The 25,900-nt window shown below is 53.3% G+C and overlaps 1 protein-coding gene across 3 annotated transcripts in view; it reads left to right on the top strand.

Annotated features, from left to right (window-relative positions):
• Positions 1-25,900, top strand: part of PHF21B (PHD finger protein 21B) — an 84,182-nt gene extending 58,282 nt beyond the window's left edge. For all 3 annotated transcript variants that reach the window (XM_074326536.1, XM_074326537.1, XM_074326535.1), the window contains 10 exons: positions 1,754-2,104; positions 4,496-4,636; positions 13,140-13,191; positions 15,485-15,561; positions 17,197-17,251; positions 18,801-18,823; positions 20,775-20,933; positions 22,418-22,493; positions 22,770-22,873; positions 23,821-25,900. In XM_074326536.1, the coding sequence (XP_074182637.1) occupies positions 1,754-2,104; positions 4,496-4,636; positions 13,140-13,191; positions 15,485-15,561; positions 17,197-17,251; positions 18,801-18,823; positions 20,775-20,933; positions 22,418-22,493; positions 22,770-22,873; positions 23,821-24,039 (1,257 nt within the window). In that variant the 3' untranslated portion in view covers positions 24,040-25,900. The remainder of the gene's footprint in view (positions 1-1,753; positions 2,105-4,495; positions 4,637-13,139; positions 13,192-15,484; positions 15,562-17,196; positions 17,252-18,800; positions 18,824-20,774; positions 20,934-22,417; positions 22,494-22,769; positions 22,874-23,820) is intronic.

Raw genomic sequence — 25,900 nt, 5'->3', positions numbered from 1 at the left:
GTGGGCCCCAGGCTGTGTGTGTCCGTCTGTCCCGGCAGTCTGGGAGCCCAGTCCCTCAGCACTGGGCTGGGCAGGACCCCCACGCTCTAGGAGTCCCTTCCCTCTCCCGCCTCCTCTGCCTGTCCTTCAGAGACGTTTGGACCAGACCCAGTTTTTTACACAGTGAGGACTTGTGAAATCAATTTAGTGGGTAATGACCAGGATTTTTTTTAATGGCGTAAACTAGGCTGGACTGGAATAGAACAGAAAATAGCAAGACTCACCATAGCCTCATCTCTTGAATCACTCATTTCTGGACTGGGTCATAAGGTAACGAAGATTTTAAACTATGGGGTCACGGTCAAAAAAGTGTGAGAAACTCTGGACAAGAGGATTCATTTTGGGAGGCAGCACAGGTGCTGGGCCAGCTGCCCTGGGTTCCATCCAGGGGCCCCTGACCAGTTCTGCACTTTGCGCAAGTCACCTGGCCTTTTACGCTCCTGGGCTGAGTGCCCTGGGTCAGTGCTGTTTTCCTAGGGGTTCTCACTTGCACATGCACCCCTCACTGGTGAAAGTCCGAGGCCCCACACGCCTCTCTGCACCCCAGCAGGTGCCCATACACACAAACATGCACACGCAGGCACATGCTACCTTCACAGTCGCTCATCGGGGCCTGTGTACCTTCCCCCCAACCTTCTTCCTCTCACCTTGCTGACCCCCTCCCAGCAAACATCTGGACTTGCCATTGACTTCACGGCCTCCAGGTGGGTCAGCTCAGGCCGAAAGCTGCCCAGTGCACACCTGGTCCGGCTGCCGTCTGCTGCTGTCACAGGAGGCCACAGGGGAGCAGAAAAGCAGCCTTTGGGTGGGGGGGCAGTCTGGCAGGGACCAACCACAGCCCAGAGAAAGAGGGGGCACAGGGCAGAGGGCAGGGAGGACCCCTGCAGGCTCCGGCCGGTGGAGGCCCACTCGGGTCTGCCCATATCTCTGATGGCGCAGGCTGAAAGGTCATGAACTCTGGGGTCCCTCAAATATGTTTTCTCCGTGAGGCCCACACATTTGGGCCAAACCTTGAGCCCCTGGTGAGCTTGTGGTCACAGTCCAGCCCCTGTATTCTGGGCCTGGCTCACCTGCATTCAGAGCCGATTATGCAGCAGTAGCCGGCCGGTGCAAACCAGGGTGTGGACAAACCCAAACCACCGGGGAGGAGCTGGCAGAGCACCGAGAGGCCCTCCCTGGACGTGCGCCGGAGACCACAGCTGGGGTCCTGCTTGACCACCACTCACCCCATCTGCCACTACTCTTCAGAGGCTGGGAATAGCGGTCCTGGAGCTGGCCACCATTGGCAGCCGAGGCCGGCAGAGGCCAGAAAGAGTCTCTCTGAGGTCTTCCACACGCAGACACAGCGTTGGTGTCGGGCTCTGAGCCGGGTGTCAGAGGGCATTTGCTGCTTTGCGATGTGATGTGGATGGAGTTGTACTCCGACTCTCCTGTGACCCACCCTCGCCTGATCCGCCAGCGCCCTCCTCTGGTCTGCACCGTTTAATCTGAGTTGAGCCGGGAAGGACTCGGACCCAGAGAGGCCCCTCCTGAGCCCCGTGGCCAGTCAGTGCCCGCTCAGGGTGCGGGCAGCCTTGGCTCTGAGCCAGGTTATATCAGTGCCCATGCTTTGTCCTCCCCGAGTCCTGGCTCTGCTCAGGGCTGCCCCTCCACCATGCCTGTCGTCGCCCCGCCTGTGAGTGTGTCTGACCACACACATGTCCCTCTCTCCCAGGTTAGGCCAAAGACTCTGATTCCAGACAGCCTCCCCGTCACCCCGGGCAGGGATCTGCCCCCCAAGCAGCCCCCAACATTCCAGAAAGCCACCGTGGTCAGTATCAAGAACCCCAGCCCAGCCCTCCCCACTGCCAACAACACCGTGAGCCATGTGCCAACGCCCGGCAGCCAGCCTCAGGCCCTCGCCGAGCCCGCCGCCATCACCTCTTCTCTGAGCAGTGCCGGGGTGGCCTACGCCATCATCTCCACCGCCCCCAGCAATGCCGCCGCCATCGCCCCCAGCACCGCGGTGTCTGTGGTCAGCGACAGCGTCAAAGTGCAGCCCCTTCTCATCAGTGCCGACAACAAGGTGAGGCTGTGCCCCTGGGCTGGCTTCAGGTGTGCCCACACACCTGGGAGGGGAGGCAGCTTCTGACGTGGGCGGGGCAGGAAGAAGGACCAGGTGGCAGAAGGAATGAATGGGGTATGCGTGAGCAATCGAGGGGAGGGGATGGATCGACGCATGAATGAATGGGGGGGTGGGTATAAGTAAATGATCAAGTGAGTGAATCAGTGCATGAGCGAATGGGGGCACAAGTGAATGGGCATGTGATTGAAAGAGTATGTGGCTGAAAGAATAATGCCAGTGGGAAAAGAATGATTGGTCAGTGAATGAAGTAATTCATTGTGAATAGTTAATGAACTGACAAGACCTGTGGCCGGATGGCTGGCTGGAAGGGAGCCCTGGACGCTGATGGGTGTCTCCTGCTGGAGTTAGGGAGCCAAGGACTTTTTTGGACCCCAGGTGCCTGAAAGGAAAATCTGTGACTTCTTGCCAAGATTTAAAACTGAAACTAAGATCCTCTCCCTGTTTCCCTCCGAGCAACTTGTGACTGCTTTTCCAGGCCTGCTTTTCGGGGCTGCGTAGAAAGTACCACTTTCTCCCTTCAGCTTATTTTCCTCTGTTCCCAACTTGGGGTCCGCCAAGCTGCCTCCCTCTTGTTTATGGCCGGTGTTCTTTCTACTTCCCAGCCTGGGGATGTTGGCACCCCTCTTTGATGCAGCCGTATGTTTATTGCATACAGTGTATTTCTGGGAGTATTATGCTCTCGAGCCCTCCCACCCATGGATGGTATCTCCAGGGATTCAAAAAGCCTGGAGTTATCACAGCTGTGGTCGGATGGCAAGTACTTACAAGGAGACGTGCACCCCAGGACACAGCCTGCTCCAGAGGGGGTGCTTAGCAGATGTTGGTTGGATGAGTGTACCTATTTCACTACAGCCTCACCAGCATTTAGTGTTGTCATTTTCAACACTTTTTGCTCATTTAATTGGTGCAAACAGATGCTCATTCTTGAAAGTTGAATTATTCGGTTATTATTAAGCTTCCGTGTTTTCCCTGTGCTTTTCAAGAATTCTGACTCCTGTGTGACTGACTCATTCGAGGATATTTTTTCTACTGGGGCTCTTAATGTTTTCCTTCCCATGAATATAAAAAGGGGCATTTTTTTTTCCATCCAGGGAATTCTTGGGTTTTAAAACTGTGGTACAAAGAAGAACAAAGAGCCTGCCCTTAAACCAGCAGAAAAACAGGAAGTTTTCTTTGAGGCTCCTCGTGTACAGGAGCCTCAAATTCACCAGATAGGTGCCACACGTCCTTAGGGGAGAAAAATACGAGTTCCAGTTACTCCTGGCTTGGGCCAGACCCTGGCTGGCTGATGCTGGTGAACCCCATTCCCTGGATCCTTGAAAGAGACCCATTCTTCCCCAGTTCCCTGTCTAAGAAAATGCATGAAACAGTTGAGCCACAGATGAGGGGATTCCGGCCCAGGGCGAGGCTGGGCTGCAGGAGTCAGTTTCCGACTTCTCGGCCTCCGACCCTTCGATCACACCCACGCTAACCCTGACCTCTGGTGAGGGCTGGCTGAAGTGGGGCCACTCTGGGTGATGCTTAGTGGGGTCTGGAGCCCACCTCCCCCTTCTCCACACTCCCCACCCGTCCCTAAGCTTGGCAAGGTTCCTCAGAGTGAGAAAAACATCATTATTCCTACCTGCCCTCCCCCCAGGCCAGGTTTGAGAGCCTCAGACACAGTGGCCTGGGGGCCCACGGGGCGTGGTGGGGAGTGGGCAGCCGGGCAGTGCAACCAGACAAACCTGGGAAGTCCCTGCCCCTCTGCTCCCTAACCCGGAGACCTCAGGCAAGGAGCACGTCTGAGCCTCTCTGCCTCAGTTTACCTGCATTTGAACTGGGTAAAGAAACCAACCTCTCTTGTCCTTGTTGCCTGAATCTTCCCAGCCTCCCCGGAGGGAGGTATTTCAAGGATGCTGAGGTTCAGAGAGGCAAAGCGGCCTCCCTGAGGCCACACAGCTAGAAAAACGGTAGCACAGGATTGAGCCTGGGCCCTCCTGGCTCCCAGACAAGGCCCGTTCTTGTGCAGACCCTTCTCAGCGTGGGAAGGGCTGTCGGGAGGCGCACACCCTGGGTGCTGGCACCCATAGACTGGAGAGCTCGGTGCCAGCCTCCTCGTCCCTCTGCAATCTTGCCACTCGAGGCCCCGCGCCCTCTGGGGTGAATACACCTGTGGACCCTGCCCACCCAGGGCCCTCCCAGCCTCCCCGCCTCCGCCCCTGCTCATCCCTCCACCCCTCATCCCTCTACCCCTCATCCCTCCACCCCTCATCCCTCCACGCCTCATCCCTCCACCCCTCACCCCTCCACCCCACATCCCTCCACCCCTCATCCCTCCACCTCATCTTTCAGGTCATCATCATTCAGCCTCAAGTGCAGACGCAGCCCGAGAGCACGGCAGAGGCGCGGCCGCCCACGGAGGAGCCATCTCAGGGAGCTCAGGCCACCAAAAAGAAGAAGGAAGACCGGCCCCCGAGCCAGGAGAACCCTGAGGTAGGGCGGCCGTGGTGTGGGGGCCACTGCAGGACTTGGCGCTGTTTGGGGGTGGAGACGGGCCTCCCTGGGGATGTGTGACAAGCCCAGGCCACAGCCACCCTGTGCAGTGGGGGCCCCAGTGGGGACCTGCCCAACAAGCCCAGGTTTCAGCTGTTTCATCTCATGGATGTGTTCTCTGAGCAGCAGTGTGGGGCCGTGCTCAGCACAGGTCCTAGACCCAGATTTGTGTCCCAGCGCTGCCAGTTTCTGGAGATGTGACAGGGGCAGGTCACATCTGATTCCTGTCTGTAAAAGGGCAGGTGCACGTCTTCTGTACTGGCAGTGTTGTTGGGAGGATGCCAGGAGTCCGTGTCTGCCCAGCTTGGCAGACGGGGTCATGACCAGCAGGGACCAGAGGAGCAGGCAGGGTCTCACCAGAGGGGCAGGAAGCAGGAGGAATGGCATGTCAGCAGGAGGGTACCACCTTGGCAACCACACGGAAGTGGGAAGGGACTCAGCGTGCCCAAGAGAGTCAGCTGATCTGTGCGGACTACGTGAGGATGTCTACACAACAGGATTAAATAGACTCCAGAGCCCGACCCTGGAGGACCTGGGTGCAGCTGCCAAGATGGAGCGTCAGTCCGTGCGTAGTAGGGAGCCATAGAATATCTTGGAGCAGGACAGGAGAGTGACTGGATCACGTCCTTTGCTGGGGATTCATAGAGTCGACTGTTCACCGAGGTTGAGATGGAGCCAAGTCTCCTGTGGCCCCAGGCCCAGTTCTGTCTCAAGAGAGACAGTCAGTTCGGTTCCACAGCACCATGTGAAGTCTGGGCTCGCAGCCCAAGGCTCCCTCGAGCACCCGTCCATCCGCTGTGGGGTTTTGCCACACCCTGAACACTCAGGAAGGTTTTCTGGGTGGATTCTCTTTGTTTTCTCAAAGTACATCTTGGTCAATTATTGTGCATTTATACAATTAGTATAATTACATATAACTACATAATTAGCATAAACACATGTAATGGTTTAAATTGAACTTGCAATTATCACATGTCCTGGTGTAGAAATCCTTATTAAAGTTTCTCTTTAAAGAGGGCTGGGAGCCGTTGTGCTGCAGGACGAGGGACCTGGTGGCACCTTTGGACCTATTGGTAACGAGACCAGGTTCCAAGCACATGAGGCCAGAGCAGCCCCAGAAACTTTGTCAGATGTGCCAGTCAGGAGCCCGGGTTGGTGGGTGGGGGCGCGGAGTTGTTGTAAAGAAGCAGTGACTGGTGTCTGTAAGTCTCAGCTGTCACGGTGGCTTTGGGACAGTGGTGTCAAGTTCCCCGTGCCCTGCAGGCCTGCTGTCCGGGCCTCGTGCAGCCTGGGGTGGGCCAGCCTGGTGGTCACCGGCGGTGCTAAGACAGCGCGTGAAGTGCCGCAGCGGGGACGTTGGGTTTAACAGAGCCCCAGAAAGTCTCCTGGGCATCGGAGGAAGGAATATTTCAGTAGCTGTTGGACCCCAAGAGGTGTGTGCGAGGCATAGCAGATGGTGAGAGTGACCTGGGAGAGCGCTCACTGCTGGCTAGGCGGGGCTCAGTGTAGGTCAGTCGGTCCTCGTAGTGACTGAAAGACCTGTGCACTGGGACCGTTGTTAACCTCTTGTGCTGATGGGGAAACTGAGGCCCCGAAGTAGTGACGGTCAGAGCTAGAGCCACACCCAGGCAATCTGGCCTCGGCACTGCTCCAGGCATCCCAGGCCCTGTGCCCTGCTGGCCCTCTCCACCTTGGTCACGTGAAGGGGGATCAGGATCCGGGCCAGAGCCGAACTGCCGAGGACAGTCGTGGAGAGGCTGACTGCTGTCTCAGGCTCTCCTCCTGCCCTGATTTTCCCACAGGCAGCTCCTAGCCTTTCCTCCAAATAATGATTATCAATGTGAAAGGGTCCCTATTACATACCTCACAAGGCTGGCCTCACCCTCCTCCAGGGCCCCTGCACTTCCAAAAGATTCCAGAGGGTCAGTAGACTATAGGACCATATCACCACTCTTGTATCCCTCTTTGCTGTGGCTTCTAGGGAGCTCACAGCCAAGTTCATGACCTACCTCCAGCAATTATATAGGACCTCTGACCTGCTGTATGAAGCCAGATATTATCTGCCTTCATCTTATTTCCCTCCATTTATTCTCCCTTCTCCTTACTTCCTTGTTTATTTTGTTTTCTATCTAAATGTGTTGTATGTATGCACTAAAAATCCTTTTTCTGGGATCAGAATGGATATCAGTAATGAGTGCTAATCTCAGGTATGTCCTGCTCTTCCTATGACAAAGGACAAAACCTTCTCTGAGATCCATCATAGTTTCCTGTTACATGGTTGAGATTGCCTCTCTCAGTCCTGAAGGACACCAAGTGACCGCACACCCAGAGGTCCCTGGGGCACTGGGATATCCTTGTACCAGGTACGTGCAGGACACACACGTGGATGGCTGTCCTATTGAGCCCACACAGCCACTCCCCAATAGGGGAGATGAGATCATGTCCCCTGTTAGGATGTGCAAACCCCAAATGCCTCACTCGAGGTCGTAGTAGGAGCTTAGAAGTTGAGCCTCGTCTTTGGCCTTTCTGCAGCCTCACCTGATTTCAGTGGTGATGGATCATGTGTATGTGAGTACATAGCACAAATGACAACTATTGGAATAATTAGAAAACACTTAGCATAGAAGGTTGTCTGGGCAGATTCGGTCACAGTGAGACCGCGTTGCTGTCAGATCATCTCAGCTTGGTCTGAAGCTTGCCTGGGATTTTCTGCCGTGACAGTGAAATGGCAGGGTGGCCCGTGGTTCCTAACGAGGCTGTTCCTGTCTGAGACAGTTTGTGACATCCATTCACGTGCTGTGCGTCTTCTGGGCCTCACGGTGGGCCCTTGAGGTGGGCAGGGAGCTGACGCTCGGACATATGCATAACAGTGCTCACCTGAGGCATTGCAGGGACATGGGGCAGTCACCCCAAGTCTCTGCCGAGGCTTCATAGCCAGCAGGGCCTCCTGTCCTCTCCCACGTCCTCAAGTGGGTGGGGCAGGAGCTACAGTGCTCATTTTAGAGATGAGGAGACGAAGGCCCGAGAGGCCGGCCATGTTCGCTGTCACGGGCTCCTGGCTCCTGTGACCTGGACTCCTGGCTCCTGACCTAGGATCTGTCAGCTACTTCCCGAAGCCCACGCCTTCTTTAGGACAGCTGTGGCCTGTCCTGTGCCACCCGTTATCCTGGCCTCAGGCAGCATCTGAGCACCGTGTGCCCCAAGGAGGCCCAGCCAGAGCAGGGTTTCCAGCCCTGCAGGAGCCTGACTGTAACCCCAGCTGCCTCTCGGAGCAAGACCTGTGCTCACAGATGCTCCTTCGTCCACGCCATCCCTCCTGCCTCGTCTCTCCCCGGGCTCTCGTCTCCTCGCCCATAAACGCTTCATCCTGGTCTGTTCACTCTGCAGCTAGAAGAGCTTTTCCAAAATTCAGAAATAGCCAAGTCACCCCCCTTCCTGGAATCCATCCAAGCACACTTCCGTCAGGATGGCTCGTGAATGTGCTCGTCTGCCGCAGACCCGCAGCAGTCACAGGTAGAACGGACATGTGGTTGTGCTTCACTCGGGTGCAGAAACACCCGCAGGGAACAGGACAGGTGCCGACGCCGGGCTCAGCATCGGGCGAGGGGACCAGGAGAGGCCGCAGCTCACGTGGGCAGTGGGTCCCAAAAGTCCTTTGGGCAAGAGAGGCATGGAACTAGGCTTTTGTGCTCATCCGGGAAACCACCTAAGCCTGGGCCACAGCTGCACAGGGGGTGGGGGTTGGGGTGGGAGCGGGGAAGCCACGGCAATTGCAGACTTCCTACAAGGGAATCGTAAGCAGGAGGGAGAGATAGCAAAACAATAAAATAAGCAGAGAAAAAAAGAACTTGTGCCCCCAAATGAGTCTGTTGACAGAATTCAAGAGCACACGAAGAGATCCAGTGCTAAGAATGACAAGAAAATCAACATTTGGAACCTGAATTTATTCCAGATGAAGCTAATATTGTGGAATACTCTCCTCACGACGACTTTTACATAAGGCTGTTTAGGATACTCGCAGAAGTTTACAAAAGGAATAACATCCGCTTGAAATAAATAAGGAATAATGAAGAAAAAAAATTACGGAAACACGGTAGGGCAAAACCACAGATTACCCAAATAAAACAAGATCAGATGAATATAAAAATATTTGAAATTCTGGTAATGAAAAACACAGTGATTAGTGGAATTATAAAAACCTTACTAGACAGGATGTGCAGAGATAATTAGTGCTTTGGAATGTGGCACCAGAGGTATAGCACAGCTATGCAAAGAAGTTTTAAACACTACATTCATAGATATATGAGCAGGTAAGAGACGCGCGGGTGGAGAAACCTCGACGTTCATCTCATGGGAGAGTGGATGGAGGGGAAGGGAAGAAGCAATAACTGGAGAACGGAAGCCAAAAACTAGGACTGAGGCGCACTGGTGTGAGTTCTTAGATCAAAAGTCGTCTCCATCGATCAGGCGGGATTAACCAAAGCAAATCTAGAAGGCGAGACATGTATGTCAAAAGATACAAGAGAGAAATCATGGAAACTACCACCGTGTTTCCCCGAAAATAAGACCTAGCCGGACAATCAGCTCTGATGCATCTTTTGGAGCAAAAATGAATATAAGACCTGGTCTTATTTTACTATAATGTAAGACGAGATATGATATGATATGATATGATATAAACTATAATATAATACCGGGTTTTATATTAATTTTTGTTCCAAAAGACGCATTAGAGCTGATGGTCCAGCTAGGTCTTATTTTCGGGGAAACACAGTAGGGCAAAACCACAGATGACCCACGAAGGAATGACAAATGCACTGGGGGCTTCCAGCAGCAACCCCCAGAAGACAATAGAGAAATATCTGCAAACTGCTAGGAAGAAATAACTGCCAGTCATACCCAGTGAAGTCATTTTTCAAAAGCAAGGGTAGGACAGACATTTTTAGACATAGAAAGATTAATGAGAATTTTATCACCCTCAAACCATTATTAACACAGTTGTGTTTCAAAAACAAACAGAATAAAACCCTGTGCTTTAGCAAGAAGATGGGTGAGGCCAGGGCCGGGTGGCAGGTGTGAGACGCCACTGTGAGCACAGTAATTATTAAATGAAAGGTAAACGTAAGCATAGGCTGCAAAACATACCCAGTTTTGTTTTTCAAAAAGGGAAAGGAAAAATCCTCGGCAACAATAACAGGTTGGTCAGAGGTGATGTTTTAGAGGGAGTTGGAACGTGCTAAGGTCAGTGTTTGGGGAAGAAAGACAGAAATGTTGACTAACCTCAGACTTCATTAGAAAAACGCATGGGTAAGAACACATGCTTAACACACCAGGCTAATCACTCAGCATAATAAAACGCCACCTATAATTTTTAAATCAGCAAAGGAAAAAGAAGTTAATGGGGACTTTTTTCTAAGAAGACAAGGAAAAGAAGTAAAAAGAAAGGATGACAAACTGAAAATACAAAATAAAGTGGAGGAAATAAGTCCAAAGATCATCAGTAACCATAATCAAATAAAATAAGGTCCTACTCTTTTTTCTTTAAGTTTTGTTTTGTTTTGATTTTTTGTTGGGGAACAGTGTGTTTCTCCAGGGCCCATCAGCTCCAAGTCCAGTCGCCATTTTCAATCTTTAGCTGCAGGGGGCACAGCCCACCATCCCATGCGGGAATTGAACTGGCAACCTTGTTGTTAAGAGCTTGTGCTCTAACCAACTGAGCCATCCGGCTGCCCCTCCCATCCAGCCGCCCCTCCGGCGGCTCAACAGCAGCTCATTGTCTTCAATCTAGTTGTGGAGGGCACAGCTCACTGGCCCATGTGGGAATCGAACCGTCAACCCTGTCCAGAGCTCACGCTCTAACCAACTGAGCCATCCGACTGCCCCAGTAAAGTCCTACTCTTAAATAGTAGAAATAGAAAGAAAACAAAGCCTTCAGAATAACAAGATCCAGTTATATGTTGCTTATAATAGGTCTACCTAAATAAAAACCACACAGAAAGGTTGAAATACAGCAACAGAAAAGATGTATTATGTAAATACTAAAGGAACATCCATCAGGATGATTTAACAGTCCAAACTTGTATGCCCTCTAACTACATAGCTGTAAGGTATGTAAATAGATGGCCAAATTATAAGGCAAGTTTGACAAATCCACAAAATGCAGAGTTTGGAACACACGTCCAGCAGAAACTAATAGATCCAGCAGAGCAAAAAGACTTGGCTGAGCTTCCGGTAGAAATAAGACAATGACTTAGAGTTGAATCTCCCGCTGCAACCCCTGCGAACTAATACTGAGCAACAAGTAAAAGGGTTTTTTCTAATTCTGTGAATTTCAAACTCGACCAAAAAAATCTACAAACTGAGAAAGAAATGCGTGTGAGTGTTGTCAGGCCTCTGAGATCAGAGCCATGTGGGGAGAAGCGGCCGGACTGGTGCGTGAGTGCCACAGGACCACGGAGACGCAGGGGCAGAAAGAGTCAGAAAGAGTCAGCCACACATGCTCCTTGTGGACCCATTCATGAGAAACAGGCTAGAGGCTGAACCGCAATCGACCACGACACAACGGGGACCAGTGGCAGCAGCAGTGAGGCAGGCACCTCATAGAATTAACTACAGAGGACAACCGAAACGGGATACGGACGCGGGAAGAGAGTTTCAATATGACATGCTCAGATAATGTACAAAAGACTCGTGTAAGGAAAATTGAGAGAAGGAGGGAGAGAGGGTGGGAAGTGAAAGAAGCTCTCAAGTGGCTCGTCTACCATAGTTGGGACTGTCAATGAATCAGAGACTATCATTTAAAACTGACAAATTGAGGAGAATTATTTTTAACAGCATAGAAGTAAAAATTAGAAAGGGAGAATGAACAGTCACTATTTGAGCTGATGTAGAGGGCCCAAGAGAATTGATGCAAAACTCCCTCAGACAGTAAGAGATTTGGCATGGTGATGGTGTCATCTTAAAGTACAAACATCAGTAGCCTTTACAGAGACACATATCCACCTGTTAGTAGAAGCTTTACATTTACAGAAAACCCCATTTACAACAGCAACCAAAAGATTAAATGCTTAAGAGTAGTCATAATATTAGGTTGATGCAAAAGTAATTGTGGTTTTTGCAATTATAACCTTTTAAACCGCAATTACATTTGCACCAACCTAATACAAATACTCAATACCCACTTGAATTGTTTAAAACCCCTGAAGACAAAAAGGGACATCCATGGCATGGATAGGAAATTTTAATACTATAAAGTTGTCGTTATGCTGTAAGTTAATTTATAATTTTAATATCATCCCAGTAAATATACCAACTGTTCCCTCATGCTCAGAACTACTTGAGATGGTTTCTACATTTCCCGTGAAGCAATGAGCAGAGCCAAGGAAATCGAATGGGAAAACAGGGAAGGGATCCTGATCTGACCGGACTACTGTAAAACCTTCATAATTTGAATGCAGCACTAGCTTGTGAATAGATGGGCAGATTTAAGGAGTAGCATAGAATGTACAGAAATAGACCCAAATATACATACTTGCCTATGATCATTCAGTACATGATTAAATCAGCTCCCTAAATTAGGGAAAGGTGGGAAGATGGAATTTTCAGTAAGTGGGACCAGAACAAATGAGTGGTCGTATAGAAAAAATGAATAGGCACTTCATACCTTATACACCAAGATAATTTCCAACTGGATCAAAAATTTAAATGGAAAATGTGGAACTATTGGTACTAAAGCAAAACACAGGCAACTTGCTTTATAACCTCAGAGTCTGTAGCCAAGATTCAAAAATCCAAACACTGCACAGGGAAACACTGATAAATTCCACGGCATACAAATTTTTAAAAGTCTACATGGTCAGTAAAAGCCCCAGTGGACCCTAATTCCTAACTCCGTATGTGTGAGCTGCACAGTGACTTCCTCCCAAAGAGGACAGAATGGAAAGGGGAGGGAATCCCAGTGGAGAAGCCTGGCAGACACACCTCAGCCAGGTGACCAAGGTCAATGTCACAGTGATAGTCATGTTGACAGCCTGTGCCCCTGTTAGGATGTGATGAGAAGGGCCCTTCCCCTCCGCGGTCTTCCTCCCCAAACCCATGACCCCGGTCTAAGCCTGAGGAAAACGTCAGACAAATCCCAGCTGAGGGGCCTCCTACGACATTCCTGCCCAGTCCTCAAAACTGCCAAGGTCGTAAAAAACAAGGACAGTCTGAGAGACTGTCACAGCCTGGAGGGGCTAAGGAGACGTGACAACTGGCTGTCACATGGGAGCCTGGGTGGGATGCTGGGACAGAGAAAGGCCATTAGATTAAAACTAAGGAAACCAGAATAGATAAGGCAGCCCCATAAGCAGGTGCTGAGCAAATGTTTGTTGAATGAGTAAATGGATGAGTGAATGAATGAATGGGGACGGTGGTCTGTAACACTTCTCTGTTTCCTTCTCAGAAAATCGCCTTCATGGTAGCGCTAGGCCTGGTAACAACGGAGCACTTGGAAGGTAAGATCTGCAGGCTGGGCTGGGACTGGCCCACAAGACGGGGTGGGGGCCGGGCCGTCTGCTGAATTGGCGTTAGACAGAAGCTGCGGGTCTCTGGATGCCACAGGTCAGAAGGCAGTGCCCGAGCATGAAACAGCTTCTGGGAGGCCTGCCCCAGGTGCCAGGCATAGACATCACAGACGGAGAAACCCTGCCCGCTGTCCCTGGCTCCATGACTGCACAAAACCCAATGTGGCAATTTCTTATTTCAGTGGAGGGACCGTGTGCGTGCCCCGCACCCCATTTAATACCTACTCAAGCTTGGGCAAGTTGCTGAGCTGCTTCTCTGTGCCTCAGTTTCTTCATCTGTCAAGTGGGATAATAACCAAACCTTCCTTGTGGGATTGGTAAAGCACCAAGAGGAGTGCCCAGCATGCCACCTCCCCTGCCAGCGAACTGACCTGTGGGCTTACTCGTATGTCTGCATCAGTCGAAATCAGAACCTTACTTTATTCGAGCAGGAGGTCAGCGTGACTCTGCAGGGCTGTTTGACTTACAGATTAGCTGTGAACACCGTCACAGAATCTTAGGGCCAGGAAAGCACAGAAGCCAACCCTCTTGTTGCACTTGTGGGAAAGCAGCGGCCAGAGAAGTTGACTCACTTGCCTGGAGTCACACAGCCAGTCAGTATCAGGCCCAGCCTGGGATCCAGGTCTCCTATCGCCCAGCCCAGTGTTCTCCACGGCTCCAGCCTCACCAGCTAAAGTCATTTTATAAAGTGCAGTCACCCACCCACATAAATCTGGATTCCAAAAGGAAGACTCATGTGCTTTTCCTTCTTAAAACTGAGGAGAGGAAGGGAATGAACTCAGTCCCACCGTGCCCGAGGCACTTACAGTCTTTAACCTGAGGTAGAGGCTGTCTGCATCGTGGTAGGTGAGTAACAGGCCCAGGGAAGGGAAGACACCTGGCGAAGTCACACAGATCTTTGGGGGCCACGCCTCCCACTGCACAGCTGAGTTAGATGTGCGGGGGGCGGTGGGCCCAGGCCTGTCCACAGTGGCTTCCCTTTGTGTCTGTCCCCTGGGGACTTGCTCTCTGGAGGCAGCTGAGGCATAGATGTGGGTGGGGAAGGAGAGGGACGTGGCTCCGCTGACCTGGCGCCAGGTGGGGCAGTCCCATCTGAGCAGCCGCTGCTCGTGAACTCTCGCCCCTTCTGCAGGGCAGGGTCGGAAGGCGTTCTCTGAGCTTTCCATCTCCTGTTTGAACTTGAGTGTAAGGAGTCCAGCTGTGCTTGGCTGCTTTGAGAGCTGTTTATGCTCCGACCTTGGAGCCATGGAGGCAGTGTGGGGACTGGCCCAGCAGTCATGTCAGAGATGCTGTGTCCGGGTCCCAGTTGTGCTAAGTGCTGGGTGACCTTGGGCAAGCTCCCTCCCCATTCTGACCCTCAGTGTCTTCATCTACATTTTCAAACTCTCAGGGCTGTTGTGGGGACTGAGATCAAAGGGCTTTGCTAATATATTTGTGATGTTATGATTTATATAAATAGTCCTCATTTTGATTACTCTCCCCCCACCCATCATACCATAAATAGTTATTTGGACTTTTTCTTCTCCCGTAGAGGGTCTGAGGTGCCTTACAGGAAACGCGCGAATAATATTTTAAAAGTTCCAAAGGAAATATCAGGTCTAAGAGGCAGAGATTAGAAAATAACATGAAAACAACTACACAGCAACAGCAGGTCATAGGTCCCACCTGGTTGTCACAGCAGAAGGAAGAGACAGACAGACAGACAGTCATGGAGACAGAGAGAGAGAGGAGACACTCTGTGCAGTGGTCCTTCTCACTGCATGAACACACCAGCCTCCTGGAAGAATTCTGGGGCTTCGCAGGGGCAGAGCCTACCTGAGCAGCAGGTGTGCTTCTGGTCTCCCCAGGAGCCCTGAGCCTTACTCTGCCCCTCAGCCAGGCCAGCCTCTGACCAACAGGCATCTGTTGTCCCGAGGGTCCCAAGAGAGACAGCTCTGGGCCATGTGATGGCACACAGGGGACCTTGTACTGAGAGTGGGTACCTGGATTCCGGGTACCTGCCAATTGGTCCTGCAGCCTGAGGCCAGCACATCTGTCTTGCCTCCGAGTGAGTGATGCCTGGAGGCCCCAACCCTCCTGGGGCTACTGCGGGGAGTGGATGCTGTGCAGACAGAGAGGCTACCGGACAGGAGGGGACAGTCACGCCCAGGGCTTGCGGAAGAAGCATGCAGGGTTCCCAGGGCAGGAAGGATCCAGTATAACTGCTGCGTCTGTGCCTTTCCAGAAATCCAGAGCAAGCGCCAAGAGCGGAAGAGAAGAAGCACAGCCAACCCTGCCTACAGCGGCCTCCTGGAGACAGAGGTGAGGCCCGGCCTTCACTGCCCCAGGGAAGGGGGTGCTTCCTGGGGCTGGCCTCCCTCACCTGCCCTCCTGAGGTGGGAGTCCAGGGGATGACAATAACTGAAGTCATTCTTAACCCCCTGAGTTCAGAATTAACAGAGAGACGGTGCAGGAGATCCAAGTATCTGTCATATTCCTCACGTGAGCTGTACGGGGCACAGCAACTTCCTGATTCTTCACCTGGTCATTAGGCATGGCGTCCGGCCACAGGCAGTGGGGAGTGCCACCCTGGAATTGTCCCCTAGACTGGAAGCAGTTTCCTGAGGATCCCTACCTCCAGCACTGGGGGCAGCCTTCCTAAGTGGAGCAACATCCTCAGAGGCCAGTGCCTGGCACATTCCAGACTCCAGCTGTCACTGCCAGAGGCCAGCGAGGGGGAGTCAAGAAAGTGCCATTTTCGCCTGGCTGGGGTGTTCATCAGTCTGGGCCAGTTGCCCCAAATCCATGGCTGGTGAAACTGGGAAGGGGGCTCTCCCACGGAGCGGTGACTCCTGCCATTGCTTTGTCGGGAGAGCTCACGTGTGCCAGCGTCCTCTGGCTTCACGACCCGCGCACCTTGTGTGGCTTGTACCCTCCCCCTGCTGCTGCTCAGAGAACACGCTGGAAGTGTGTTTTCATACCCGTCTACTTCCTCGATTTTCTGGGTGAGCCCTGTTCCTGAGACAGTGCCTCGAGCCTGTGCCCCATTTGTAAGAATGTGTCTGAGTTGTCTCTCGACGTCCACCCAAGGAAATGGTGGGTTGTTTGTGTCATAGGGACCCTGTTCCCTTTGCCATGTTCATTGATGAAACTGTCCCCTGCTCCCTGGATGTGTAAAGCCATAGCCTAGTCTCTGAGGTCTGTGGCCAGAGTCAGAGGGGGCCTGATCAGCAAACCCAGGACCCTCGCAAAGCCTGTGACTTTGGGCCCTGGATACATAGTAGTCTCAGGTTGCCCTTCCATGGTTCCTCCCGTGGCCCGCAGCACAGCACAGCCACACCAGACACAGGTTTAAAGCCAATCGCACACCTCTAGAACAATCGGAACAATCACAGCCAAAGCCCCCGAGAACCAGCAAGGTCTAGACCAGCATGGCCTGTGAGTGGTAGAGCCACCCTTCTGGAAAGTACCGGAAACTTCCATGTACACATGGTGCTTTGGCTACTCTTTGTCTAGCGCCAAGGTTCCTGGGCCACATGCCAAAAGTGGGGTGTAGGGAGCCAATGCATAACACCCCTCATTTCCCCACCTGACTCCAGAACCAGCTGAGAAAGAAGACGCAGGAGACAGACAGGTGGACAAGCAGATGTCCGCTTTGTTACTGATTTGCGCCAGTGTGGGGTTGCTAACACGTCCTTGCTGAGTGTGACCAATGTCCCCACGGAGGAGGGCAGGGATGCACTCCGCCCTGGTGAGGGGCAGAGCCTTTGCTGACTTTTGCCCCCCTCTGACCCGCCTCCCCCCTATCCTGCGTCCCCTGTTTCTGCCTCTGGCCGGGGGTGGAGTCCCGAGCCTGGGTGGGGGCCTGTCCCAGTGAGCCCTGGGCAGGGAGTGTAGCCAATGAGGGCTCCTCACACTCACGACTGGCTGGTTGGTGTTGTTTTCTGTCCCCTGCAGAGGAAGCGGCTGGCGTCCAACTGTCTCAACACCCCCCTGTTCCTCACAGCACGAGGTAAGCATGGTGGGGCTTCGCCAGGGCTGCTCTGGGGCTGTGGCCAAGGTGGCTTTGGTGGCGCCACTCTGCCTGTCCACGGCAGTGACGTAGTCGCTTTCTGGTGACAGTACCTCCCTAGGCCCTGCACGCCATGGCCTCCTGGGTCCTCCCCATCGCTTTGGCGGGGAGGCCTGGTGGAGAGTGCGCCATCGGGCAGGTGCAGAAACTGAGGCTCTGAGCGGTAATGTGGCCAAGGGTCACCCCCAAGGACAGACCCAGGCTGTCCCCTCTGTCCCGCTCCTGGGTGTGATCCTGAGCAGAGAACCAGGCCCCGTGGTGCCAAAGGCCACTGGCAGGACGTGCTCACCTCAGGGCTGACCTGGGTGGGGGTGAGGATGGTGGGCCAAGAGGGGCCTCCCACCGCCACGCTCCTCCCAGCACGTGCAGCTCCAGCTTGTGCTGCGTGGCCTCTGCCCTGTGGCCCAGCCCAGGCGCCACCTGCTCCCACACAGCCCTGGAGAGAACCTCCCTCCTCCCCCACTGCCGGCAGCAGCAGATACGCCCCGGCTGAGCTGCCTGCCCTCGGCCCACACCTCACACACCCTCACGTGCCTGCCCTAGGCAGCGAGAGAGCCCAGGCTAGAGCCCAGGCTGCACGTGGGAGTCCTGGGGTCCCCGCCCAGCCCTCCCTCTGACTGTGTGGCCAGGGTCAGACCCTCCCCTCAGGCCTCGGGCTCCTTCCATGTAACAGGGCGCGAGGCCCCGCAGCTCTGGCAGGCTGGGACCTGGCCCGAGACCTCCACCCCAGGCTGTACAGGCCCCACTCTCCTGCCAGCCTTGCCCCATTGCAGGACCTCAGAGCCCAAGAAACACACATCCACAAGTACAACCAGGAGGTCGCTTTTCATTTTCAATTAAAAAAAAAAAAAAAGTCTTAAGGGCAGGGAATGACTGCCCGCTTGCTGGGACTCTGTGTGGCTTTCAGCATGTCCCTGGGCGTTGGTTTACTAATCTATAAAATAGGCCCATAACAGCATCTGCCGCTTAGCTGGAACAATGGCACGAGGGACAAACATGACAGCACTTTGTAAACTGGAGGACTATGCACACACAGGAGCTGGTCTTCCCACTGGACGGTGTGATCTGCAGACAGGTCTGACCCAGAAACTAAAAGGAAAACCATTTTCTGTGATCATTAAAATGTGTGGTTTGGCATTACCTACTGGAATGCGAGTGGGTTACAGACAAAAAGGAGTTGAAAATAAGTCACTTTGAGGTGTCCTTAGAGTGATGGTTCCCTCCACTGGACACGTTACTGCTGCCATGTTCCTCAGAGAGCTCAGGGGCCACGATAAGCCTGTCCAGTGGTGGGTCCTGCCTGTGACCAGGGCACAGACCCTTACTCCCATGATGCCTTGGGTGAGAACCAGCTGCCACAGGGGCCTGTGATATCCCATCGTGCCCTGGGTGGGAACCCCCAGCCATACTGGGCCTTGTGGACTCCAGTCCTTTTTGGCGCTCCTCCCGTGCCCACTAACATGTTCTCCGCCCTTCTTCCCTGTGCTAGCCAATGAGGAGCCCTGCTGGAAGGTACGTGTCCCCTCTCTTCATACCTGGGGGGCGGGCCATGCTTTGCACAGTCCAGATAGGGCCATTCCTGGCAAGGAAGAGCCCCCAGTGTCCTGCTGCCCTGCAGTGGAGCAGAGGGCCGTCGGGCTCTCTCCTCTGTGCTAAGAGCTCTGCACCCAGTCCACAGTCCCGCCTGCCTGGCAGTCGTGCATCGCCATGGGGGGCAGCCCACAGGTTCAAGCGGGAGCCCTCCTTGCTTTTACTGAGGATGCAGGGACCTCAGGAGCCCCAAAGCCCGAGGACAAGCAGCCAATGCTGGGTGCCAGGTGGCTTTACTATGTGAGCCTGGGCAGAGCTGCTCCTCTCAGGTCCTCACTGCCCACCCCTCGAGAGGCTAAATTTGGTAGCCCCCAGGGTCTGCCCCCCATGCCCACATTTCTGTGATCCTGTGAGACCCCAAACCCCTATGCATATACCACGTCCCTGTTACCCACGATATTGGCTGGTCATGACCTCATTTGAGGGCATTGTCTCAGAATTTATTCAGTGATTTTCTTTGCTAAGTTTCAGATCTAATTCTAAAAGACTTTTCCAGTCCTTCTATGCCTGTGATGGTCCAGCCCCTAAGACACAATAGGTGATAGGTGTAAACTCCGGTTAAATCATGTTATTTGCCAAGAGAACACTGCAGTGTCACAGATCGGTGCTGGTGGGCCTGGCACTGTTTGTCTGCAGCCATCCTGTGCCTAGCCAGTGCCAACATGAGGACGGGACGCCAGGAGCCTGCGTCCTGCTCCAACAGAGCTCACAGTGCTAGAAGGGTCTTGGTTTCACAGGAGGAGACCCAGATGCCAGTCCGGGCTCCACCTCTGGCTCACTGTGACCTCGGGCAGGTGGCCCACCCTCCCTGGGCTCTTGAACTGAAACGAGAGGTGAGGGCGGGGTCTCTGAGGCCTCGTTTCAGTCTACTGCCCTCTACTTAGGGACAGCCCAGGGGTCCAGTGTCCTTGTGTTAGGGGTCATTCCAAGTGAGAGCCCTCTGGTCCCTTCCACCTGTGAAGATGGAAGATGCTACTGACACACGGATAGGAACAGACATAACCTTCAGGGAGAAGGGTTCTGTGTGGTGGTAAAAGATCGTTCCGATTGTGCAGGTCATTGGAGGACTGGTTATGAACGACTCCTCACTCTCAGGGCTGCCCACAGTGTAGCTGAGACTGGAAAGGTAGTGAGCTCCCTGTCCCTGGAAGTGTGTAAGCAGAGACTTAACAGCTAGATGATGACTGTGTACAAGGGACATTGGAAGTTCCCTCATCCCAAGGAGAGGGGAAGCGACCCTTTATTGGGTTCCCACAGATCGTGCCGTGTGTGCCTTACCCTGTTGAGTCTCCCAGCAACCCATGGGGCAGTTATCATTAGCCAGCGTTACACTGTGGAAACAGACTGCAGTCACCCAGGATGTAGGGGCCTCCAGGTTAGATTGAGGTGCTATTAGGAGGATTAAAGAGGACCGAGCACTCAGTCCCAGGCCACAGCCTGCCTCCCGCGTCAGTGGACGCATGAGGACCCTGCAGAGGGAGCTTCGGGACCTCTGGCCTCCCGCCACCCCTAGATATGGGCCTTTGGTACAATTCGGACCCCAGCGGGGACTGTTTCCTAAGCCACTGCAGGACCCCCTGCCCTGCCCCCCACAGCTGGAGTCCTGGGCTCAGGGTGGAAGAATCAGGATCCAGGGAGCCTCTCTATGCCCGCCCTCAGCGTGGTGACCTGCCCCCCAGGAAATGTGACCCCTGCTGCTCCTCCTGGTTTCCAGGCTTCTTCCCCTACTGTCACCTTCATCCCCTTTTGGGCTTATCGCTCTCTCCCAGGCCTGCTGAGAAAAACTAGCTGGGTCACAAGCAGATCAAGGTGGCAGCTGCCCGCCCCCCCCACTTCCGGCCTGGCTGACCCACCCCCCATCTTCCTCTTCCAGAACGAGATCACCCACGATGAGCACTGTGCTGCCTGCAAGCGAGGAGCCAACCTGCAGCCCTGTGGCACCTGCCCGGGGGCCTACCACCTCAGCTGCCTGGACCCGCCCCTCAAGACAGCACCCAAGGGCGTGTGGGTGTGCCCCAAGTGCCAGCAGAAGGTATGGGAGGCTGTGTCGCCTGTGGGTGAGCCCCTCCCCCTGCACAACATCTGAGGCTGCTCAAACCTGTGTTTCCTGGGTCCCTGTGGTGGGCGCCGGAGGGGTGAGGTTTCTCAGCCTTGGCACAGTTGATGAGGCAATTGACACCTTAGGCTGGATAATCCATTGTGGGGGCCTTCCTGTGTAGTGTTGGGTTTTAGCAGCGTCCCTAGCTGGCTAGGTGCCGATAGCACCCTCCATCATGGCCATCTCAGACACTGCCAGTTAAAGACTACGGGTGTCGACTGAGCAGAGGTGTCCCTCTGAAGCTCTCTGACTTGATGACTCCACCTCAGAGCTCCAAATTCCTCCCAGGTAGAGTGGGACTGGCAGCGCAAACCACAAAAATAGTAATGACAGAAATGAAAAGCTATCAAATTAGCAAAAACAATAACACTCCCTTCTGGTGATGATGTGGTGAGACAGGTACTCGTACACATTGCAGTATTTTATGAAGTGATTTAAAAATGTGCATACCTTTGTTTTTCAAAAAAAGTGTGTATACCTTTTAAACCCAGAATTTGCTTTGGGGAATGTAGTGTAAGGAAATAATCCAAATACAGATAAAATTCTGTGCAAAGAAGTTCCTCACCCTTTTATTTATAAAAAGGAAAAGATAGTAATAGCATAACTTCCCAACAGTAGGTGACGGTGAAATAAATTCTAGTGCTTGTACTCAATGAGATAGGATGTGATCACTGAAAAGAATTTTTTACAAAAATTTTGTGATTCTTTGGGACTTTTTCACCATATGGAATTAAGTCTTAAAAAAATAAAAATAAAAACCAGGCTTTATAGCTGCTATATAATTTGATCATCAGCTATTTAAGAAAAACTGTGCAGGATAAAAACGTGGGGAAACAAATACTTCCAAGTGTTCATATCGGGTGTGGCTGGGTGGTAGGGCGAGCAGTGCTTTATTAAAGTATGCTTTTCCACAGAATGTCTTACTTGTAAAATCACAGGGGAATTCTCTTTATTTCAAAAAACACTAACTAGTAAATTCCTTCATCCCAGGTTTTGTGGAGACCTAGGGAGAAGGGGGTATGGGGGGTGTATGGGGGGCTGTCCCCTGTGGGGGCTGCTAGCCCTGTATTCTGACTGCCTGGAGGTCACAGCCCTTTGAGGGGATATGTAGCGAGACCACATTGCTGTTCCCCATTTCAGCACGATGGTTGGTCCTCACTGGGTCCCTGATTTGTCCCTGGCTGCTCTCAGGTCCCCGGGACATGTTTGGGGTCCTGGCAATAAGCAGGTTCCAGCCCTCGTGGGGCTGCTGTCCTTACTGAGCAGCCTGTGTGAGCCAGACCATGTGGCCCCGTCCCCTGGTGACAGTTGAGGAATGTGCAGCTCAGGGAGCTCGTGCCTCCCCCAGGGTTACACAGCCAGGGAGGGCATGGCAGGTCCCAGCCTGTCTGCTTGCTCATTTCCCCTCTGCTCTCCAGGCCTTAAAGAAAGACGAAGGTGTGCCGTGGACTGGGATGCTGGCCATTGTGCACTCCTACGTCACCCACAAGACAGGTAGGACACCCTTAGGGAGTGGAAAAAGGCATCGACTCCCTTCTCTGCAGCCCCACCCCCAGCCTCCGCACTCACCTGGGCCCCAACTCTGAAAAGAGGGACTCTGGGATCGGTCCTGTGTGCAGCGCACTTACTGTGGGAGGATGGCGTTCTAGACCCCGTGCATCCAGCCAGGGCCACTGGCTCCTGCAAGGTGTGGCGGGAAGAGCCTGTAGGCATAGACCCCTCCTGCTCACCATGGCCCTGCCATTGCTGACCTGCCCCTGTCTCTCCTAGTCAAAGAAGAGGAGAAGCAGAAGCTGCTGCAGAGAGGCAGCGAGCTGCAGAGCGAGCACCAGCAGCTGCAGGAGCGGGACCGCCGCCTGGCCGGGGCAGTCCAGGTGCGTTAGAGGGGGCCGTGCTGCGCTTAGAGCCACAAGACACAGATCCAAAGCTTCACTGCCCGGTTACTGAGGCCCCAGAGGAAGTCAGGTTCGCCAGTGTCACTCAGGGAGTCAGGAGGTGGAGGACACAGCACTGTGACTCATTGGACAGAGTGGTGATTGAGTATCCGGCCCTGCTCCTTCTCAGCTCTGTGACCAGCAAGGCCCTGGCTGTTTCTAAACCTCAGTTTCCTCTTGTGTAAAGTGAACAGAATGATTTCTCCTCTGTAGGGTGGTGATGAACAAGACGATGGTGGTGGTGGGGGTGATGATGGTAACAGCAGTGCCACACCCTGGTAACACTCTTGAAATGTACTATCTCATTTAACCACAGGAGGAGGCTCTGTGGTTATTCCTGTCTCAGAGTTTTGGACACGGTCTCAGGACGTTTAAATTACTGGCTTGAGCAACAAGTAACTTAAATTCTAACTTGAGGTATCACTTCTTAGTGCTTTACTGTATTTCCATGGTTCTCATAAAGGCTAGAAAAAGACAAGAGCACAGCAGACAAGAGAAAGAGCAGAAACCTGGCTGCAAACTAAGGGTTATCAGCGGCTGTTATAGCCTCGCCAGAACTGGCTCTGAGCCTCCTCCAGGAGGAGGAGAAACCCACGTGGTCAGCTAGGTGGCGTCACCGTGAGGGAAAAGACTCCCACATTCCTGCAGGAGCACATTTCTAGCTCTATGTCCGAAAACAAACTTAGGTGCATCTGGCTGCTGTTTAATTCCATTTTCCATTTTGGGCCGCTGCCTGGTTTTTTGTGAGGCCCTCTGCCTGGTTTCTTTTAGGCCTCTGCAGTGGAAGGGGAGGGGCTTTGGGAGAGAGGGCTGCAGGGTGGCTGCCCCAGGAGGCCTGCACAGTTGAGTTCTGAGACCCTTCTCTCTGACCCCCTCTTCCCTGACAGAAATGCCTGGAGCTCAAGACGAGCCTGCTGGCCCGGCAGAGGGGTACCCAGTCGTCCTTGGACCGCCTACGGGCCCTCCTCAGACTGATACAGGGCGAGCAGATGCTCCAGGTCACCATGACGACCACCAGCTCTGCCCCGATGCTGGCTGGGCCCTGGACCAAGCCCTCAGCAGCAGCCATGCACTCTGCCCTCCAGCACCCCCAGGGACACAACTGACCCCGAGGGACCTGTCTTCACACCTACGGAAGTCACTGGGACCCTGCTCACAAGACCTGAGGGTTCTGTCAGCCTTAATTCATAAACACTATGAATTTCAGACAAAAATAAAACCAGAAAGAGACAGAGGAAAGAAGGGGGAGGCAGCTGGGTGAGAGCCCTAGATCCCGGACAGGTGGGATAGTCCTAAACCCTTTGCGTTCAGACAGCACATCTGGCAGCCGCGTGGGGCCCCCAGTCGGCCTGGCTGTGGTGGACTGCCCAGGCCTCCGGCTTCCGGCACAGCATCTCCACGGCCTCATGCAATGGTGTGAAGGGCCAGGGCCCCGAGCTGTGGGCCGCCGCCTGTCCAGTGTCCTGCGGGGAAGGAGCCGAGAACGCAGACGTAGCTGAATAGAACAGGTAGTGGGGACAGAAGTGGGTAGCGATTCTAGGTAGGACTCCGACGTCCCTCCCTGCAGGGGCCCAGCCCTGGGCCTGGGCACTCCCAGCGCCTTTTCAGAACAGCCGCGCCCCTGTCTGTCAGTATTATTAGCGTTAAGAATCGCAGCTGTCTAACTTGAACCTGTGCGACGTGCGTTCCGAGGGGACGCTGCCGTGTTCGCCTGCCAGGGCCTCCGTCCCAGCCCCGGCATTTCGGGGTGCCCTCACCGCCATGCGTCTCCTTCCTCTTGCTGATCCTTTGGACTCTGCTATCGATGTATTTTTCTCATGGAGTTTTTGGGCAAGAGGGAGCTGCCACCATGCAGGGGAGGCATTTGGCAGGTTTTCTATTTTGGGTTGAATCATTCAACTTACAACTGAAGCCTTTTATTTTCTCCTTTCGAAGAGCCGATAAAATATTCCATTCCTCTTTTCTTGCCAGTACAGACACTATGCCAAAAAATAACTTTACATTTTTGTGTGGCGTTTTTATTGTAAGATATTTAATGTGAAGGGGGGGGACACTCGCTGACTTCTTTTTCTGCTCACAGTGGTCTCTGCTGCAAGGTACGAATGGGAAACCCTTCCTGAGGGGCTGCCAAACTGGAGACATCCAGGAGAGGTTTTAAGAAGTGGGGCAGGGGTGGGGAGGATAAGCGGGTGGTGGCCTCAGGAGGGTTTGGCTTTGGACACTCGAATCCCTGTTCATGCTGTGTCCTCGAGAGCTGAGCGTACATGCGCTCGCTGTCTCAAAAGGGCTCCCGCGTCCTGGGGGGATGTCGTGCCAGCTCGTCACACCCACCAGCTTCTCCAGTCCCGACAGACTTACTACAACAGGTGAGCATCTGGGAGCCACAGGGCTCCCACCCCCAGCAAATCACACGGTGCCGAGTTGCATTGCACACACGTGTGTGTGCGCACACGGCCCCAGACATGCACGCACACATACATGCAGACAGGTGCAGAGCAGGGAGGCTGGCCAGAAGCCCACAGACTGCCACGTCCCTCCTCTCATTGTCACGACTCCGGGAGAAACTGTGCTGTACGATACAGATCTATTTTAATACACAACACTGGGTTGAACAAGATTTTTATATTCTTTTATTGATGAACAAAGTGAACTGTGAGACACACGTCTTCTATATTGGTTGCTGTAGTTGCCAATTATGCATTACCGCGTGGCTTGCGATGTAAATGTCTTCAGGTTCCCTTTTGTTGGTTTGTTTTGTTCTTGGATGGATTGGATTCAATTTTTAAAAAATGTAATGGGAGGCTATGAAAGGTTGGATCCAGGAGGGGTAGCTGCCGACGTGTCTTGAGACTTAGCTTTTTGGACCAAGGAGGCCCGTCGAGTGCATAGTGAGGCTAGAGAACAGTGTTCGTCTTGAATATGCCCGTGTAGTTTCCTTCTGTACGACACATTAAACTTGATCGATGA

Source organism: Rhinolophus sinicus, linkage group LG02 (genome assembly GCF_036562045.2).
Source record: "Rhinolophus sinicus isolate RSC01 linkage group LG02, ASM3656204v1, whole genome shotgun sequence".
NCBI lineage: Eukaryota > Metazoa > Chordata > Mammalia > Chiroptera > Rhinolophidae > Rhinolophus > Rhinolophus sinicus.
This window is presented reverse-complemented; position numbering and strand designations above follow the sequence as displayed.